Source organism: Acanthochromis polyacanthus, chromosome 1 (genome assembly GCF_021347895.1).
Source record: "Acanthochromis polyacanthus isolate Apoly-LR-REF ecotype Palm Island chromosome 1, KAUST_Apoly_ChrSc, whole genome shotgun sequence".
In the NCBI taxonomy this organism is placed as follows: domain Eukaryota; kingdom Metazoa; phylum Chordata; class Actinopteri; family Pomacentridae; genus Acanthochromis; species Acanthochromis polyacanthus.
In genome coordinates, this window is record NC_067113.1 from 43,537,583 (window position 1) to 43,556,986 (window position 19,404).

Sequence of the window (19,404 nt, forward strand, 5' to 3'; positions counted from 1 at the left end):
ACTAAACTATGACGTTCTTTGTCAATTTTCAGAATGCATAGTAAACTATGACGCTTTTGTTCATTTTCGGACACAGAATGCCATTTTTTGTCCATTTTTGACGACATATTAAACTATGACGTTTTTTGTACATTTTCGGATGACATGACGTTTTTTGTTTATTGTCGGATGACATACGAAACTGACGTTTTTTGTCCATTTTCGGACGACATACTAAACTATGATGTTTTTGTCCATTTTCGACGACATACTAAACTATGACGTTTTTTACTCCATTTTCGGACGACATACTCAACTATGACGTTTTTTGTCCATTTTTGACGACATACTAAACTATGACTTTTTTGTTCATTTTCGGACGACATACTAAACTGACGTTTTTGTCCATTTTTGACGACATACTAAACTATGACGTTTTTGTCCATTTTCGGACGACATACTAAACTGACGTTTTTGTCCATTTTTGACGACATACTAAACTATGACGTTTTTGTCCATTTTTGACGGCATACTAAACTATGACGTTTTTGTCCATTTTCGGACGACATACTAAACTATGACGTTTTTGTCCATTTTCGGACGACATACTAAACTGACATTTTTTGTCCATTTTCGGACGACATACTAAACTATGACGTTTTTTGTCCATTTTCGGACGACATACTAAACTATGACCTTTTTTTGTCCATTTTCGGACGACATACTAAACTATGATGTTTTTGTCCATTTTCGGACGACATACTAAACTATGACGTTCTTTGTCGATTTTCAGAATGCATAGTAAACTATGACGCTTTTGTTCATTTTCGGATGACATGACGCTTTTTGTTTATTGTCGGATGACATACTAAACTATGACGTTTTTTGTCCATTTTCGGACGACATACTAAACTATGACGTTTTTGTCCATTTTTGACGACATACTAAACTATGACGTTTTTGTCCATTTTCGGACGACATACTAAACTATGACGTTCTTTGTCGATTTTCAGAATGCATAGTAAACTATGACGCTTTTTTTCATTTTCGGACACAGAATGCCATTTTTTGTCCATTTTTGACGACATACTAAACTATGGTGTTTTTTGTCCATTTTCGGACGGCATACTAAACTATGACGTTTTTTACTCCATTTTCGGACGACATACTCAACTATGACGTTTTTTGTCCATTTTTGACGACATACTAAACTATGACTTTTTTGTTCATTTTCGGACGACATACTAAACTGACGTTTTTGTCCATTTTTGACAACATACTACACTATGACGTTTTTGTCCATTTTTGACGACATACTAAACTATGACGTTTTTGTCCATTTTCGGACGACATACTAAACTATGACGTTTTTGTCCATTTTCGGACGACATACTAAACTATGACATTTTTGTCCATTTTCGGACGACATACTAAACTATGATGGTTTTGTCCATTTTCGGACGACATACTAAACTATGACGTTCTTTGTCGATTTTCAGAATGCATAGTAAACTATGACGCTTTTGTTCATTTTCGGACACAGAATGCCATTTTTTGTCCATTTTTGACGACATACTAAACTATGGTGTTTTTTGTCCATTTTCGGACGGCATACTAAACTATGATGTTTTTTTACTCCATTTTCGGACGACATACTCAACTATGACGTTTTTTGTCCATTTTTGACGACATACTAAACTATGACTTTTTTGTCCATTTTCGGACGGCATACTAAACTATGACGTTTTTTTACTCCATTTTCGGACGACATACTCAACTATGACGTTTTTTGTCCATTTTTGACGACATACTAAACTATGACTTTTTTGTTCATTTTCGGACGACATACTAAACTATGACGTTTTTTGTCCATTTTCGGACGACATACTAAACTGTGACGTTTTTTTGTCCATTTTCGGACGACATACTAAACTATGACGTTTTTTTGTCCATTTTTGACGACATACTAAACTGTGACTTTTTTGTTCATTTTCGGACGACATACTAAACTGACGTTTTTGTCCATTTTTGACGACATACTAAACTATGACGTTTTTGTCCATTTTTGACGACATACTAAACTATGACGTTTTTGTCCATTTTCGGACGACATACTAAACTATGACGTTTTTTGTCCATTTTCGGACGACATACTAAACTATGACGTTTTTTTGTCCATTTTCGGACGACATACTAAACTATGACGTTTTTTTGTCCATTTTTGACGACATACTAAACTGTGACTTTTTTGTTCATTTTCGGACGACATACTAAACTGACCTTTTTTGTCCATTTTTGACGACATACTAAACTCTGACGTTTTTTGTCCATTTTCGGACGACATACTAAACTATGACCTTTTTTGTCCATTTTTGACGACATACTAAACTATGACGTTTTTTGTCCATTTTCGGACGACATACTAAACTATGACGTTTTTTTGTCCATTTTCGGACGACATACTAAACTATGATGTTTTTGTCCATTTTTGGACGACATACTAAACTATGACGTTTTTTGTCGATTTTCAGACAGCATAGTAAACTCTGACGCTTTTGTTCATTTTCGGACACAGAATGCCATTTTTTGTCCATTTTTGACGACATACTAAACTATGGTGTTTTTTACTCCATTTTCGGACGACATACTAAACTATGACGTTCTTTGTCAATTTTCAGAATGCATAGTAAACTATCACGTTTTTTGTCCATTTTCGGATGACATGACGTTTTTTGTGTATTTTCGGACGACATACTAAACTATGACGTTTTTTGTTCATTTTCGGACGACATACTAAACTGACGTTTTTGTCCATTTTTGACAACATACTAAACTATGACGTTTTTGTCCATTTTTGGACGACATACTAAACTGACATTTTTTGCCCATTTTCAGAATGCATAGTAAACTATGATGCTTTTGTTCATTTTCAGATACAGAATGCCAATTTTGTCCATTTTCAGACGACATACTAAACCATGTCTTTTTTTTTAGCGTTTTTCGGACGACATACTAAACTATGACGTTTTTTGTCCATTTTCGAACGACATGCTAAACTATGACTTTTTCTGTCAAATTGTGGACCACATACTAAACTATCACTTTTTTGTGACATTTTGGATGAAACAAACATACGGCGTCCGTCATAACTTCACCGTTTCTTGGCAGATTCACAAAAAGACAGGACAGGCAGGTTAGAAACATTCAAGGTTAGTTTTTATTTCCAACACCATCACCCACTATGACCTCAATACTAAACCAAAGCAATTATCACCTTTTTTTTGTTTTTATGAAGCAAATTCAAGACATAAAGTGCAAATGAGACACAGTCAACCCCTCCCCCAACCACACACACACACACATAAAACATTCAAAGACCCAATATAACCCTCCCAGACCTTTTAATTTAGAGACAAAAATCAAGTGTAAGAGTGGATAACTTTTTTTAAAAAAGAAAAAAATAGTAATAATAATAAAGAGATAAAAACATTAGCAGGAATGAATGTTATTATGGGTCTATACCCAATGCAAGTACTAAGGATAAATAGTATAAACCTGTGAAAGAAACAATTCGTCACACACACTGCCTAACTTCTTCTATAAATGGAAAAGTAATCCTGTTTAAAGTATAATCTTTTTCAAACAAACTATCTGTCCTCAGGTTGATATGAAAGCAACAGGAGCTGCAGTTGTCTTCTGTGTGGACTTCTTGTGATGATCTCATTGTTGGTGTGTGTTTTCAGGGTTGCTATGAGAAGGTGGAGGCGTGGCTGGACGACAACAAGCACCTTCTGGGAACCATCGCCATGTGTGTGTTAGTCATACAGGTGAGCAGCCACTTTAGTGGTCATAAATCCTTGTGTGTTCGCACTCAATAACGTTTTTTTTATTATTATTCTTTTCGTCCCCAGCTGCTCGGTATGGCATTCTCCATGACTCTTTACCAACAGATCCACCGAGCAGGGAAGAAGTACGAAGCCTGAGACGACTGTCGTTGAAGCTTGGGTCCTAAAAATATCACTGCATTATTTTCTAGTAAAAGTCAGTTATCACATGTGCCACTACAGTCTTTTAGCTCGCATTTTTTCCTTTTTGCACCCAGTTATTGTTGTGAATAGCATTTTAAAGTAGTGTTTTGTTGTTTTTAAATCATGCTATAATATGTAAAGTTACTTGATGAGGATTGGTCTCTGACAGTCAGAATATAGAGAGCAAAAAGACTGAAGCCTCGGCCACATGTACATGAAAACACAAAAACATAAAGTGCCTTCAAGAGCAACAGGTGGTGATAGAACACAAACTGTAAAGAGGTGTTGGCCAATCAGAAGCCTGAAAAAAGGACATGCGAGCTCTAACAGGTTACCAATAATGACATGCATCCTGTTAGCAAGGTTGTCTGATGTCAGAAACTCTTTTTCCTATCTACACTACAGTTTTCAGTGATTTGAAACCATATTTTCATGTAAACAAAAGGTCAAAATATCTATAAAACACTAATGTATGTGTGGATAAGGCCTGAAAATATAGGATCACGTTAAGAGCATTGCCTGTGGAAAAAACACTTAAATAAAAAAAGCATTGTGTACTAACATGTTCAATAAAGCCAGAGAACTCTTCATGTAAAAACGGTGTGTTTCCGTTTGTGGTAAATGACTTTTAAGCTGCCTTCACAAAATGACAAAAACGAGACAGAAAACGACAAAACCAAGACACAAAATGACAAAAAAAGACAGAAAACGGGATATGAAACAACAAAACTGACACAAAATTCATACACAAAGCAACATATACGAGACACAAACGACAAACCCATACACGAAATGACAAAAAAGAGGCGCAAAATGACAAAACTGAGACACAAAAGAGAAAAACGAGACAGAAAATGACATAACTGAGACATAAAACAGCAAAAATGAGAAAACAAACGAGACACAAAACGAAAAAACCAAGACAGAAAACGACAAAATCGATACAAGACACGACAAAAACGAGCCAGAAAATGACAAAAACGACACGAAGCAACAAAAAAGAGACAGAAAACGACAAAACCAAGATACAAAACGACAAAAATGAGCCAAAAAACGAGACACGAAATGACAAACACGAGGCAAAACGACAAAACTGAGACACAAAAGACAAAAACGAGCCAGAAAATGACAAAAACGAGACAAAACGACAGCAATGAGACACAATGACAAACATGAGGTGCAAAACGACAAAACCGAGACACAAAAGACAAAAGCGAGACAGAAAACGACAAAAATGAGACAGAAAATGACAAAACAAGACACGAAATGACAAAAACGAGCCACAAAACGATAACGAGACAAAATGACGAAAATGAGTACATGTGCTCTTGCAGTCAGTTACTCACCTGAACCAGCAGGGAGATCTTCTGTCGTTACAAGTCCATGATTTTGTCGTTATCGTGGACGACGTTCCCTTTGATCACAACGTAACGGATGATCTCCTGATGTCCTCCCAACTGGTAAATCAGATGCTCCCACCTGTACATGTAGAGGACAGGTCTGTTTTACTCACAGTTGTTTTTATAGAAACATGCCACCAGTGTGTGGTTGGTTAAACTTTACATTTAGAAAACTACTTTTTAATGTAAGGAATCACCCTACAAACGGTCAGAAATCACTGTGAATGTGATCTCATTCATTCAGCTACAAGAGGCCAGTACTGAATGAACTTTAGATAAAAAAAAAATCACCAAGAGAAGTGAGAATTCAGAGGCAGCAGGATTGTCTGAAATCCTGGAGTAGTTCTTAGCAGTGATCAACACCCCCACAAAAAACAGATCTTGAGCTGTGCATCGTCTTAATACTGTAAGAGTTGGTAATTTTTCTACGTCTGTATGGTAGGAGTGACAGTTTTGACACCATTAAACGTTTCTAAATCTATTGGTCAGATCATGATGTCAGGTTAATATTCCCTGCAGAGGACATTATTTTATCATTAGGTGAAAATGAGACAAACGACATGAAACAAAACAAAAAGAGACAATAAATTAGACAAGAAAGTTATAAAGGGACAAAAAAATGAACCGACTAAAGTAAGACAAGAAATGGCAAAAGCGAGAAACAAAACGACAAAAATAGTAGACAAAAAACACAAGCGAGACAAAAAGGAAACACAAAACAACCAAAAGGAGAAACAAAACGACAAAAACATGAGACAAATACAAAAACCAAGCCAAAATATTGAAAAAATTTGACACAAAATGACAAAAGTGAGAAACAAAATGACAAAAAAGAGACAAATGAAACAAAACAAAAAAGAGGCAAAAAATTTAAAAAAAAGTTACAAAGCAACAAGAAAATGGACAAATGACAAAAACAAGACAAAGAACGACAAAAGCGAGAAACAATGACAAAAGCAGACAACATGAGGAAGACAAACACAAAACGACACAAACAATACACAAAATAAAGCGAAACACAAAATGACAAAAATAAGAAAAAAACACAAGAGATAAAAAGGAAAAAAATGACAAAAACAAGAAACAAAACGACAAAAACGTGAGACAAATGACACGAAACAAAACAAAAAGACAAAAAAATTGACAAAAAAGTGACAAAGCGACAAGAAATACTTACACAAATGACACAAATGGGATAAAAAATGACAGAAGCTTGAAAGAAAAACAACAAAATGACACACAAAACAATGAATAAAGCAAAACACAAAATAACAAAAACAAGACAAAAAACACAAGCGAGACAAAAAGGAAACACAAAACGACAAAAACATGAGACAAACGACAAAAGTCCGTCTTTACATGTTGATTTACTTTGTGTGTTGATTTACTGTATTTGTGTGCAGATTTACCGTCTTTGTGTGTTGATTTACCGTCTTTGTGTGTAGATTTACCGTCTTTGTGTGTAGATTTACTGTATTTGTGTGTTGATTTACCGCATTTGTGTGTTGATTTACCGTCTTTGTGTGTTGATTTACCGTATTTGTGTGTTGATTTACCGTCTTTGTGTGTTGATTTACCGTCTTTGTGTGTTGATTTACCGTATTTGTGTGTTGATTTACCGTCTTTGTGTGTTGATTTACCGTCTTTGTGTGTAGATGTACTGTATTTGTGTGTTGATTTACCGTGGGGCGTTGAGGATCAGCAGGTCTCCATGTTTGTCGACCTCCAGAGACCCGTGTGTTTGAGAGCACCCCAGGGCGAAGGCTGCGTTGATGGTGGCCGCAGCCAGAGCCTCAGACATGGACATCCTCATGTTCACACAGGCCAGGTGCATGACTATGGGCTGGAGGAGGACACACAGGACAGAGACATGGTAGGACAGGGGACAGGAGGAGACAGACTTCAGACGTCCAGGACTCACCATGGAGCAGCAGTAGGCGTTGGGGTTGAAGTCGCTGCCGAGGGCGACGATCACTCCGGCGTCCAGCATGTCTCTGGCTCGAGGCTGGGGCAGCCTAAACACACACACACACATTACTAAACATCCATGAGGAGTGTGTGTAGGGTGGTGTGTGTGTAGGGTGGTGCAGGGCTGCCAACTTGTGACCAGACCTTACAGTGAGACTTGTTTTGTGCAGGATGCTGACAGGAGGTCTGCGGACCCTCCTACAGAACATTTAGAAAATTATTGATCCTATTTCCTGCATTCTTGTGTAATTTAAGATAATTTTTCCGGTTAAAATCTTATTATAGAGATAACATTAAGGGATAATAAAAAAACTTTGAGCTTAAAAAAAATCAGAAAAAAACAGAGCAAGGGCAGACAGTATTGAAAATGGTTCTTCATGTAAAATATGGATGAAAGTTCTGTGGCTGGATGAGCACAACACATTTCAGTGTTTTCCATAAATATCTGCATGATTGAAACAACTCCAGCAACCACTTTGTAACATTTGTCTTGGAGGATTTTAATGCACTCAACAGCTTCTAGTTGACCACATCAGCAACTAAACAATAAAAAGTGCTGAAGCAAAAACAGAACATGTCTTCATCACTTAAATGATCCATTCACTGAACAGGATTACAGTCAGACACTAAACTCTCTACTAAATGTTAAAACAATCCATGTGACTCTAAAAACTCAACAGCTTTACAAACTCTAAGACTAAACTCTCCACAAGGATCCAAAATAAGCTGGACTTCTACATGAGAGCTTTAATTATTCTTCATCTACTTCCTGAAAAGTTTGGTCAATAAAAAAGACAAAAACTAATATTTTCTTAATATTTTACGACCACACCTTCCCCCGCCCGATGAGTTTTTCGAAAATCCGAGTCTCAACGGGTTTCCCGAGTTTCTGGAGTTTCCGCGAGGTCAGAGGCAGAACAAGTCGTCATGAAGAGGTGTTGAAGTCGGTGAGGATGGAGTGACTTTTTACAGCGACTAGAAGTAAGACGACTAGAAGAGCAGGTCTTTAACCAGCATCCCTAAAATCCATGGAATCGGCTCCAGAGAAATGAAGGGAGGTCAACTTTTATCAACCTCCATCCAGATGTTCAACTTGATATCTTTACTTTGAGATTTTTAGCACCACAAACCTTTAGTATCACACTTTATGATCGTTTATTAGGACTTTAATGGAATCCACCAACAGATTTAGTTTTTGTTGACAAACTTTATTCTTGTCGTCGTGGGACTGCAGGATTTAAAACTGTTCCTTCTATTTGACCTCATGATTATTAGTTTTAGTGGAGAAAGTTATTTTAATTGTTGATTAGTCTCTTAAAAACCAAATAATAAATTGGATTAGTCCATATTATAAGAATTTGAACAGTTTTAAAAATTACTGTATTCTTACATGTGCAATGAACTGTTATTCTATGGCAGCCACCCTGACAGCTGCACAATGACTGGGGAGTGTGTAGGATGGAACATATGGACCGGATTTTCAGAAACCTGGCGTTCTCTGGAGTAAAATCACGAACTGGATTTCCCCAAAGGTTACATATTCCCATAACAGCAAAGTGGAACTTTTTTTGTTTTTGCCCGTGTGAAATTTGGAGTGTGGCGTGAGAGCGTGTGAAGGGACTGAGTTGCGTGTGTCTCACGGCCAAAGCGTGAGAGCTGGCAGCCCTGGTGGTGTGTGTGTTCCAGTACCGGAGGATGTAGGCCGTCGTCGGCAGGAGGACGGCAGCAGTCTTTGCTTTGGCCATGGCAGCGATCCCTTCATCTGTGGCCTCCTCCAGGTGGCTGATGGCTGAAGCTCCAAGCTCGGCTCCCAACTGAAGCACAATAAATACTTTCAGGTTTACATTATAGTGTTTAAACCAGGGGGTAAACATGAGGCCCACGGGCCAAAACCGGCCCTCCAGAGGGTCCAATCCGGCCCTCAAAGTGTCAAAATTACAGAGAAGACATTAACTGCAGATTGTACATTAGTTAAACTATAAATTTAAAATAATTTATAGACCAGGACAAGTTGTTCTGATCATAAAGTAAAACGCTAGATTGTTCTTTTGTCATTTTGTGTCTCATTTCTGTAATATTTTGTCTGTTTTTTTTTTGTATTTCCTTTTTGTCTCGCTCGTATTTTTTGTCGTGTGTTTTGCTTTATTCACTGTTTGTGTATCGTTTATGTTTCACACTTATGTCATTTTTTGTCCCGTTTGTGCCATTTGTGTAATTTTTTTGTCTCATTTGCCTATTTTTGTCTCTGGAACTTTTGCGTCTTAATTTTTACTCTTTTTGTTTTGTTTTGCGTCTTTTGTCTCTTTTTTTGTCAGTTTATTTCTCGCCTCTGTCGTTTTGTGTCTCACTTTTCAGAAGTGACTGATACCTGAGCAGAGTTCATGGGATGAAGCTCATCTCCATGGAAGTTGATGTTGAGGCCCATGTCTTTCCCAGCCTGCAGGATAGAGCGAGTGGAGTCGAGGTCGAACACTCCGTGCTCACAAAACACATCGATGTTGTCCACTCTGAGAGTCCCGGCAGACATGAGCTGTTTCAGCCGAGGCAGCTGGACCTGGAGGACGTCCTGAGTGGCTTCTGCAACTGTCTTCCCCCTGAGAGTAAAGACGGTAAAAGATTAACAGTCAAGGAATGGAATAGAATAGAGTAGAATAGAATAGAATAGAATAGAATAGAATAGAATAGAATAGAATAGAACATATAGCAAACAGACGCGATAAAGAAGGGTAGAACCAAGATGATTTGATGTCACTAGTGGACGATTTTATGTCACTAGTGGACGATTTTATGTCACTAGTGGATGATTTTATGTCTTTAGTGGAAGATTTTATGTCGTTACTGGACAATTTTATGTCATTAGTGGAAGATTTTGTCATTAGTGGACGATTTTATGTCACTAGTGGATGATTTTATGTCATTAGTGGACGATTTTATGTCATTAGTGGATGATTTTATGTCTTTAGTGGAAGATTTTATGTCGTTACTGGACAATTTTATGTCATTAGTGGAAGATTTTGTCATTAGTGGACGATTTTATGTCACTAGTGGATGATTTTTATGTCACTAGTGGATGATTTTATGTCATTAGTGGATGATTTTATGTCCTTTGTGGACTATTTTATGTCATTAGTGGATGATTTTATGCCATTAGTGGACAATTTTATGTCACTAGTGGATGATTTTATGTCTTTAGTGGAAGATTTTATGTCGTTACTGGACAATTTTATGTCATTAGTGGAAGATTTTGTCATTAGTGGACGATTTTATGTCACTAGTGAATGATTTTATGTCATTAGTGGATGATTTTATGTCTTTAGTGGAAGATTTTATGTCGTTACTGGACAATTTTATGTCATTAGTAGAAGATTTTGTCATTAGTGGACGATTTTATGTCACTAGTGGATGATTTTTATGTCACTAGTGGATGATTTTATGTCATTAGTGGATGATTTTATGTCCTTTGTGGACTATTTTATGTCATTAGTGGATGATTTTATGTCACTAGTGGACGATTTTATGTCACTAGTGGATGCTTTTTTGACAACAGTGGATGATTCTATGATTATGATTTTATTATAAAAGCTGTTTGAGTCTGTTGGTTGTGGCTCTAAAGGTCCTGTAATGTCTTCCTGAGGGCAGGGGGGAGCTACAGAGTACATAACTTACTTACTTGGGCACTGCATGAGCTCCACAGTAGGTTGAGGAGATGCTGATGGGCAGAGAGCGTCTGGCCTCCTCGATCACCTGCAGCATCTTGAGCTCAGTCTGCAGCTCCAGGCCATATCCACTCTTACACTCCACCAGGGTGGTTCCCGATCGCTGCATCCGAGCCAACCTGTTGCTGAGGGACGTCAGCAGGTCCGAGGCGGCGGCAGCTCGAGTGTGCTGCACCGTGAAGTGGATCCCTCCTCCGGCCCGGTGCACTTCCATGTAGGTGGCGCCGGCCAGCTGCAAACAGAGAATACATTTTGTCAGGAGTGTCGCTGCAAGCGGCGCCCAGATAGCCCAACTGGTCAAGTCTCGTTTTGTCATTTTCTATCTAGTTTTTGTTGATTTGTGTACCGGTTTTGTTGCTTCATGTCTCGTTTTTATCATTTTGTCTCAGTTTTGTCATTTTCTGTCTTGTTTTTGTCATTTTCTGTCTTGTTTTTGTCGTTTTGTGTCTTGGTTTTTCTCGTTTTGTGTCTTGCTTTTGTCATTTTGTGTATCAGTTTTGCTGTTTTCCGTCCCATTTTTGTCGTTTTGTCTCTCATTTTGTCGTTTTCTGTCTCAGTTTTGTCGTCTTCCGTTTCGTTTTTGTTATTTTCTGTCGTATTTTTGTTGTTTTCTGTCTCCTTGTTGTCGTTTTCAGTCTTGTTTTTGTCATTTTGTGTCACAGTGTGTCATTTTTTTGTCTCGGTTTTGCTGTTTTCTGTCTCAGTTTTGTCATTTTGTCTCAGTTTTGTCATTTTCCGTCTCCTTTTTGTCATTTTCTGTCGTACTTTTCTTGTTTTCTGTCTCCTTGTTGTCATTTTTTGTCTCGTTTTGTCACTTTGTGTCTTGGTTTTTGTCATTTTGTGCTCCGGTTTTTAATAAAAAATGACTGGATATCACTAAAATATCAACTAAATAACCATCCGAATTTAATAACAACCACCTTCTCATTAGCTAAACGATAATAAAATGAGCTTATTCCCACGATTATACATTGACCCAGATGCAGCTCAGTCCTGGAAGTCAGATTAAAATATACTGTGTCATAATTTACCTTCATAGCAAATTCATGCACCCTGTCTCCAGCCCAGACTGGGTGGGTGTGAGCATCAACCAATCCTGGAACAAGAAGATTTTTAAATGTTATTCATGGATTTGTAGATCAAATCAGCAGCAGTTTATTTTCACATCGAGTCACGCTAACGTCAACCGTCAGGCCGTTCTGACCGCTGTTTCCCAACCTTTGGTGCAGGTCCCTTCAAAGAGTCACAAGTGAAATCTAAGGGGTCCTACAATGATTAATGTGAGATAAAGGCATCGAAAAATCTACAAATATGTAGTAATCATGGCTATAAACAACATTTTAGTGGTCCAAAAATGTGTGAATTGGACAATAGATACATAAATATAGCAGAAAGTTGTGTTCTAAAATAACTTATTAGTGCAGATGTAGTCCAAGGAGGCAAATTATTAACAACTTAAACTAAAACATGAACTACACTGTGGCAAGAGAACAAGCCAGAAAGGTTGGATTAATTTAGTTTAATAGAAACGTGTCCGAAATCTAATAAGTACATATAACTGTCAGATCCACGTAACATAGGTAAAAACAGATTATTTCATGTTTTTTCTGTGACACTAATGGAAACCAGAGGGGCTTTTAAATTCTACTTGAGTACTTTTCACCACCAGTCCAAAATTGCTGCTTGCATGTTGATACAGAACGTTATTTTTGGCTGCTGAACACACACAAACATGAGCTGATACTCACCAGGCAGGACGCACATTCCTGTAGCATCAATCACTTTATCAAACGAAGCCTCTGAATACTGAGCTCTGATGGTTTGTGCAGGCCCCACGGCTTTAATCAGCCCATCGCTGGGAGCAGAAAACACATTCATTAACGTCAGCCGTCACTTTAAAAAGCACAACTTGGAGCTGAACCAACAGCTTGGATTAATAACAGCAGAGGCGCACATGTTCTAAATAAAGGCACCAGATGATAAGCAAGGCATTTCCTCTTCCATTTCCTCACAAATGATAAGAAAACAGAAGGAATTAAAGCTGCAAGCAGTGTTGATCGGGTCCTCGCATCCTTGATGGTGGACATATCAAGTATGTCCAGCAGGTGGCGTTGCAACTGAGAGTGTATATTGGCCTATGGATGTGATGAGGGCCGGACTCTGACCACACATGTAAAGTTTGAGGCAGATTGAAGCATGTAGAGGCTAGTTGGACAGCACTTCCTGTTTCATGGCAAAACACCAAAAATGGCCGTATTCCACTGGTCACCGTTTCCACACCTCTGCATTTCGCGGAGCATTTTGATAACTTTTGATCACCCATGCCTGGTGTACATCCTTGGCAAATTTCAGCTCTGTTGAAGTTACCCTGTTTGAGTTTATAACTTTTGAAAATGTTGAAAAATGACACAAAACCGTCCAAAATATGAATCATTATTCAAAATGGCCACTTTCCGCTGGTCACCATTTGGCCATTTCCACGCTCTCAGACTTTTGCAGAGCATTTTGATCACCCATGCCTGCTGTACATCCTGGCCAAATTTGAACTCTGTCAGGGTTACCTTGTTTGAGTTCATAGCTTTAGAAAATGTGCAAAACTTGGTCCAAAATCGTCAAAGTATGACACAATTCTTTTTTTTCCACACAATTCAAAATGGCTGACTTCTTGTTAGGTTTTGGTTATGGTTGTTAATAACATTTTTGTGCATCTTGGTGAGCTACATATGCCTACCAAATTTCTTAAACATTCGGTGCTTGGACGCTAATAATCAGCAGTTTCCAATTTGTCCAGGAACTGATGTGTAATGAGCCACTGCCGCCTCTAGTGGGCACCAGTGTGCATCAGTTTACTTGATTCTTCCTGCTGCTGTGCATTAATACTTTCCAAAACTGCATTTCAACTGGAGCCGTTTGCAAATCTGAGACCTAAAGCCATCAGACAGTCAGAAGCTTGGATGTAAATATTGAAATCACGTCTTTGGAAAACTTACTTCCCGATCACGACGCTGCCATTTTCAATCACACAAAGATTCTGCATCCCATGTTTGGTCAGGAACTTCTCTCCGTTGCTGCAGATCAAAACCACCTGTTTGGCATTTTTCACCAGTAGCCTGTTATTTCTGGACATTCTGACTGAAAGAAGAGGCTTCACAAGTGACTGGACTTCAACTGGTTTGGGAGCAAGCAAATATTTGTCCAGGAGAGTTTAAAGTTCACAGAGAGGGGCGGACCTTCTACACGATGTGGAAAAACCACAAAAGACGAAAGTACTTTTTAAGAAAGGGCACAATGATCTTTTATTGTGTTTACATCACAACACAAAATTGGTCTCACATACAGTAAAAAAGAAAAAGAAGAATCATTTCAAAGCTTCTTGAAAACCAACCCAAACGTTCATCTGTTTCACATGGTGAAAACACAAACACACATTAACTCAACTACGAGGTACAGTCGCCGACATCACTCCCTCATCTCTCCGTCCTCTTCCTCTTCTTCTACGCCTCGGATGTATAAAACATTATTACACCTGTGGGGACAAGTCAGACTGTAAGAGGCTGCAGGGAGAAATACAGAAACCCCTTTGATTAAAGCACCGATTTCTTTGTAAAATGACTCGTTACTGATTAACACGGGTTAGTCAGGAATCTAGAGACTTAGGCAAAAGAAAGTTGCGTCACATTTCCAGGCAAAGTCACTTAAAAACATTTGCTTTATACTGAGTTTAATTACCTGATGAGAACTTCCCCCAGATGTCCTGCCAGCGCTCCATCCACATACTCTTCTGTGTTTGCCAGCTGTTAAATTGTGAATAATTTACAGGTTAAAATCTCACAAAATAAATGTTTTTTCCTTCCTTTGTTAATCTTTTTGTAATTCAAATCCCTGTGTACCTAAATTCAAACAGAATGTGAGAACTGTTTGTATTATTTTCCATGTACGGAGCTACGTCAGAGCTCCGTTCCTACAGATATTCACCCTAAGTCAGAACTAGGGAGAAAATGTCAACAAAGCCGTTATGTGCATCACGATATCCATCAGTTCTTTATTAAATTCATGAATACCAACGACTTTCATGCATGTATGAATCATTTTACAAGAAGATAACAGAATATGTTCCACTGTTTTTCAAACTTGATCTAATAACGCTGATGTTCGTTGGTGTTTCGCCCCGTTCCGAGCATTTTATTACCGTAATTTTTGGACTATTGAGAATAACGGAATATAAGCCGCACCCACTAAATTTAGAAAGAAAGAAAAGGTTGTACATACATAAGAAGTACCTGTCTATAAGCCACAGGTGTCCATGGTGTAACATGAGATATTTACACAGGAACATTTCTTAACTTTTTAATTAAAGTGTGTGAAAAAAGTAGCAGCTTAAAGTCCAGATATCATGGTATCTCTGAAAGCTTTTGTCGTCTTTTTGCACTGAGTCAGTTCACGCTGCCGACTCCAACGTCTCACCATCGATTCATTGATGCTAGGCTGACGTGAAGCAGCTCTATTTCCTTCTTCAACAGAAAAAATTATTGCCTTTAACTTAAAGCTGCATGATATTGCTTTCTTCGTGTGTTTTCCAAGATGAAGGCGTGTGCATGAAGCACAAAACGACCGATTTGAAGAACTTAGTATGAGTGTTTGATTTAAGATAAGATAATCCTTTATTACTCCCCACGTCAGGGGAAATTTCTTGTGTTACAGCAGCAGTGCACAGTAAAGGTAACTAATAAAATAACAATAATATATACTAGGGCTGCACCTAACGACGCGTCGACGAGTCATCTGAGCACGATACGTCATCAAAAGCGGAAGTGAGCGTGCAATGCAACAGAAATTCCCTTCCGACCGGAGCGCGGAACACAGACGAACGTCAGCGCTGCATCGTGCATGTATGATGTATGCAAGCTGTAGCGCAGATGTCCGCGTTTAGATACAGCTGTATAGTAAACGCTGGCATCCATGTTTACGATAGAACGCGGACATCCGCGCTGCAGCGTGCATACATAATACATGCACGATGAAGCGCCGATGTTCGTCCGTGTTCCGCGCTGCGGTCGGAAGGTGATTTCTGTTGCATTGCACGCTCACTTTTGCTTTTGATGACGTATCGTGCTCAGCCGACTCGTCGACGCGTCGTTAGTTGCAGCCCTAGTATATACAATATATAGAGCGCAATGCTGGACCCGAATATCCCGAGTATACGAATATTCGTTCGCTACGGCAGTATCCGGATATTAATTTTGGTATCCGAATAAACAACTGGCATTGCCGCGCTGCTCCCTCTGGCAGTAAACCACCAGTCACACAATTTTGCCATATACCAATCCTGAGTCTGCTATAAGCCACTGCTGAATGGTATATGGCAAAACTGCTCTGCCATTGCCACCTAGTGGCCGGCCAAAAGCCATTTTGGGATCTCGGTGTCTCTCCAATCTGCAGCTCCAAAATAAAACGTTCTCTCTAAATTAGCATGAACAAAAATTAGAACAAAAATCAGCTCAAATATTTTAGAGTCAAACTGGAATAACAAGGCAAACACAGTTCACGTGTGTAACAATAAAACTAGTTTAGAATTGCTATATCTGATTTACAAGACCACCAACAAAGACACAATATCCCAAAAGAGCTTAAAATATTCAGTCTAGACTAACAAGGATGGCTACTATCACAGCCATTACTTAACATTTATGTTAGACAGTTTGTTCACACCTGCATGTTCATGTATCCGTCCACAGACACCAGGTAGCCCTTATACTCCATCCCCCACTTCAGCTTCACCATCACCGGTTTGCCCGTCAGGCCGTTCAGGAAAGGTTTGGGGTTCAGAGGTAAACTCTGCAGGAAGAGATGAAGATGGTCAGCAGAGACAATTACTCACTAAATATTATATTGAGGCACTTAAATCTAAAATTACATTCATTTTTAACTTGTAAAAGTTGTCCCAAATGTAATTAAAATAACTACCAAGGAATTACACAAGCACGTGTCAAATGAAAACATCTTTGTAGTTACATTTTCTTATTCATAATCTTATATTTGTAAATTCAGCTATTTAAGTATTTGAATAGTATTTATTGTCAGCAGCGAAAGGAGTATTCAGGTCCTTTATTGGAGCAAAAACACCAATACAGTAATGTAAAAACGCTCAAAAGTACAAAAAGTCAGAGGAAAGAAAGGTAAGAAACTATTAGTTTGTTCTTTGACAACTGGTTGTATTTTAGACATTTGTTATATTTTCAATTGTGTAAACTCTTCATCACAAAAGTACAGGTAAATGTAGTGCAGCGACAAGTGCAATATTTCTCTCTGAAAATTACTGGAGTTAAATACTAAGGTAACATAAAATGGATGCTCAAGCAAAATACATAAGAAAGAAAGATAGATAGATAGATAGATAGATAGATAGATACTTTATCAATCCTATTCAGCAGCTTTCAAACAATAAAAATGACAAAACAGGCAGGTTAGTAACATTAACATTAAAGGGTAGTATATACTCCAAAAAAAACCCTGATGGACAATACTATAAACAAAACACTTCTAATTTTAAAATTTATAGACATACTCATTTATTTTTATTTATTCCTCTTTATACTTACACATGTATTACCTTATTTTTTTAACAGATTTTTAAATTTTATTTTTCTCTTTATATTTACACATGTATTTCCTTATTTTTTAAAATTTATTTCTCTTTATATCTACACATGTATTTCCTTATTTTTTAAAATATTTTTTATTCCTCTTCATAATTACACATTTGTTTCCTTATTTTTAAGAGATTTATTTTATTAATTCCTCATTTTTCTTTATATTTAAACATTTCTTACCTTATTTTTAAGATTCATTTTTATTTATTTTTAATTTGTTCCTCTTTATATTTATATATTTATTTCCTAATTTTTTAACAGATTTATTTTTTATTCCTTGATTTATTCCTCTTTATTTATCTGTTATTATGGCACTCACTCCACGATAGATAGATAGATAGATAGATAGATAGATAGATAGATAGATAGATAGATAGATAGATAATGTTTTAATGTTGAGGGAAATCCAAGAATAGAAACATTAAGCTTTAAGGTTTACAAAAAGCAAGTTCTCAAAAGCCAATTAGTTTGCCCATAAGGACATGCTGGCTTAATTTAAAGATTTTTTGAATGAAGTTTGGTGCGGTTTCCTATCCACACGTTCTGGGCAAACTTAAGCGAAATAATTTCACTTCTAAAGACAAGAGAAAACACAAAGCTACGCTATCACATTTTAAGTAAGTAAACAGCACACGGTAATGCTGAGGTGCATAAATGGGACGCCTTTTTTCATTCAGTCGAAGTTATGAATGAGAAGCTAACGTTGCTTATGCTAACTACGCTAAAAACGCGAGTTCCTATCGGAGCACAGTGCTAACAAAACAACCCCAAAGGGTATCAAGGGAGCTGAAAGTAACGACGAAAACGTTTACTTACCATGATTTGCCCAAATTAAATAATAACGTTCCGTTAGAGATTAGATATTGTTATCTTTTCGTCACAACAACGTTCTCAAAGCGAGTTACACGCGCCTTCGTGCGACACTGGAAGTAGAACACGTAGACCTCTGACGAGTTTCCGTGTTTTCATTAGCTGCCGCCCAGCGGCTGGAGGGCCGCACTGCAGGTATGCTCATTTACAGGTTGCATGCGGTTAAAACGCGTTTTATTTTAAGATCGGCCACTTGATTTCTCATTTTGACCATGAAAACTAACGAAAAAATATATATACAGTCTATGCACCATACTCTGTTTGGCTCCACACTTGCTGATGACCACTTCAGGTCTCAGAAAATGAAAAAAACTGACCTTTTTTCGTTTCTGTCTCTTACTGATTTTCTGAAATATAACTCCGGCTTCTGTTTCTTCGTTTGCATAGAGGTTGGTAAGTAATGACATAGCAAAGACCTAAAAACTAACCATTTGGGGGGTGCGGGCATCGATCCCACTACGCTGCTGTTAGAGAAAAATAAGACCTAAGTAAGCCCAAGCCAGCCAATCAGCGCATGACCTCATGTTCCGTTGGGCCAATCACGTCCCGAGCCTGTGGGCTTACTTTTGACCAATCACGTTCCATCTCCCGGATCCTTTTTAAACTCTTGGAGGAAAATGATAAACAGTCATCCACAGCTGTCAGGACTATCTTTTAGCAAGCGGTAAGTTTAAACATATTCTCTTTTTCAACAGCTAAATGTGTCTTAGACATTAACTGTATCCTGTTGTTGTTAGCGTGACATGTTTATTGCAAAACACAGCACTATGGTAATGCGTAGGGAACTTGTTTA

The 19,404-nt window shown here is 37.9% G+C and overlaps 3 protein-coding genes across 4 annotated transcripts in view; 1 reads left to right on the forward strand and 2 right to left on the reverse strand.

Moving 5' to 3' along the window:
- The window catches only part of LOC110963734 (tetraspanin-9), a 22,843-nt gene extending 18,238 nt beyond the window's left edge, over nt 1–4,605 (forward strand). Inside the window, exons 8-9 of the mRNA XM_022212204.2 lie at nt 3,723–3,806; nt 3,891–4,605. Of these exons, the coding sequence (XP_022067896.1) occupies nt 3,723–3,806; nt 3,891–3,962 (156 nt within the window). The 3' untranslated portion in view covers nt 3,963–4,605. The remainder of the gene's footprint in view (nt 1–3,722; nt 3,807–3,890) is intronic.
- The window catches only part of amdhd1 (amidohydrolase domain containing 1), a 22,136-nt gene extending 7,867 nt beyond the window's left edge, over nt 1–14,269 (reverse strand). Inside the window, exons 1-10 of one of the 2 annotated variants that reach the window (XM_051948094.1) lie at nt 14,082–14,269; nt 12,840–12,946; nt 12,123–12,187; nt 11,046–11,323; nt 9,744–9,969; nt 9,065–9,189; nt 7,329–7,422; nt 7,090–7,250; nt 5,354–5,486; nt 3,174–3,987 (exon numbers count right to left, since the gene is read on the reverse strand). In XM_051948094.1, coding sequence (XP_051804054.1) covers nt 5,381–5,486; nt 7,090–7,250; nt 7,329–7,422; nt 9,065–9,189; nt 9,744–9,969; nt 11,046–11,323; nt 12,123–12,187; nt 12,840–12,946; nt 14,082–14,218 — 1,299 coding nt within the window. In that variant the 5' untranslated portion in view covers nt 14,219–14,269 and the 3' untranslated portion in view covers nt 3,174–3,987; nt 5,354–5,380. Of the gene's footprint in view, nt 1–3,173; nt 3,988–5,353; nt 5,487–7,089; nt 7,251–7,328; nt 7,423–9,064; nt 9,190–9,743; nt 9,970–11,045; nt 11,324–12,122; nt 12,188–12,839; nt 12,947–14,081 lie in introns of those variants that run through there. The other variant, XM_051948086.1, reaches the window with a different exon arrangement.
- An 89-nt stretch (nt 14,270–14,358) lies between these two features.
- snrpf (small nuclear ribonucleoprotein polypeptide F) lies at nt 14,359–18,700 on the reverse strand. Its single transcript, XM_022218197.2, has 4 exons — nt 18,558–18,700; nt 16,801–16,926; nt 14,821–14,885; nt 14,359–14,617 (listed from the first exon to the last, which is right to left on the reverse strand). The coding sequence occupies exons 1-4, from the start codon at nt 18,558–18,560 to the stop codon at nt 14,551–14,553; spliced, it is 261 nt and encodes an 86-aa protein (XP_022073889.1). The 5' UTR covers nt 18,561–18,700; the 3' UTR covers nt 14,359–14,550.
- Between the last annotated feature and the right edge of the window lie 704 nt (nt 18,701–19,404).

Coding starts and splice junctions, on each gene's coding strand:
- snrpf (XM_022218197.2), bottom strand. Junction 14,886..16,800: donor ACGGATACATGAACATGCAG/GTGTGAACAAAC, acceptor ACAATTTAACAG/CTGGCAAACACAGAAGAGTA. Junction 14,618..14,820: donor CTGGGGGAAGTTCTCATCAG/GTAATTAAACTC, acceptor TTGTCCCCACAG/GTGTAATAATGTTTTATACA.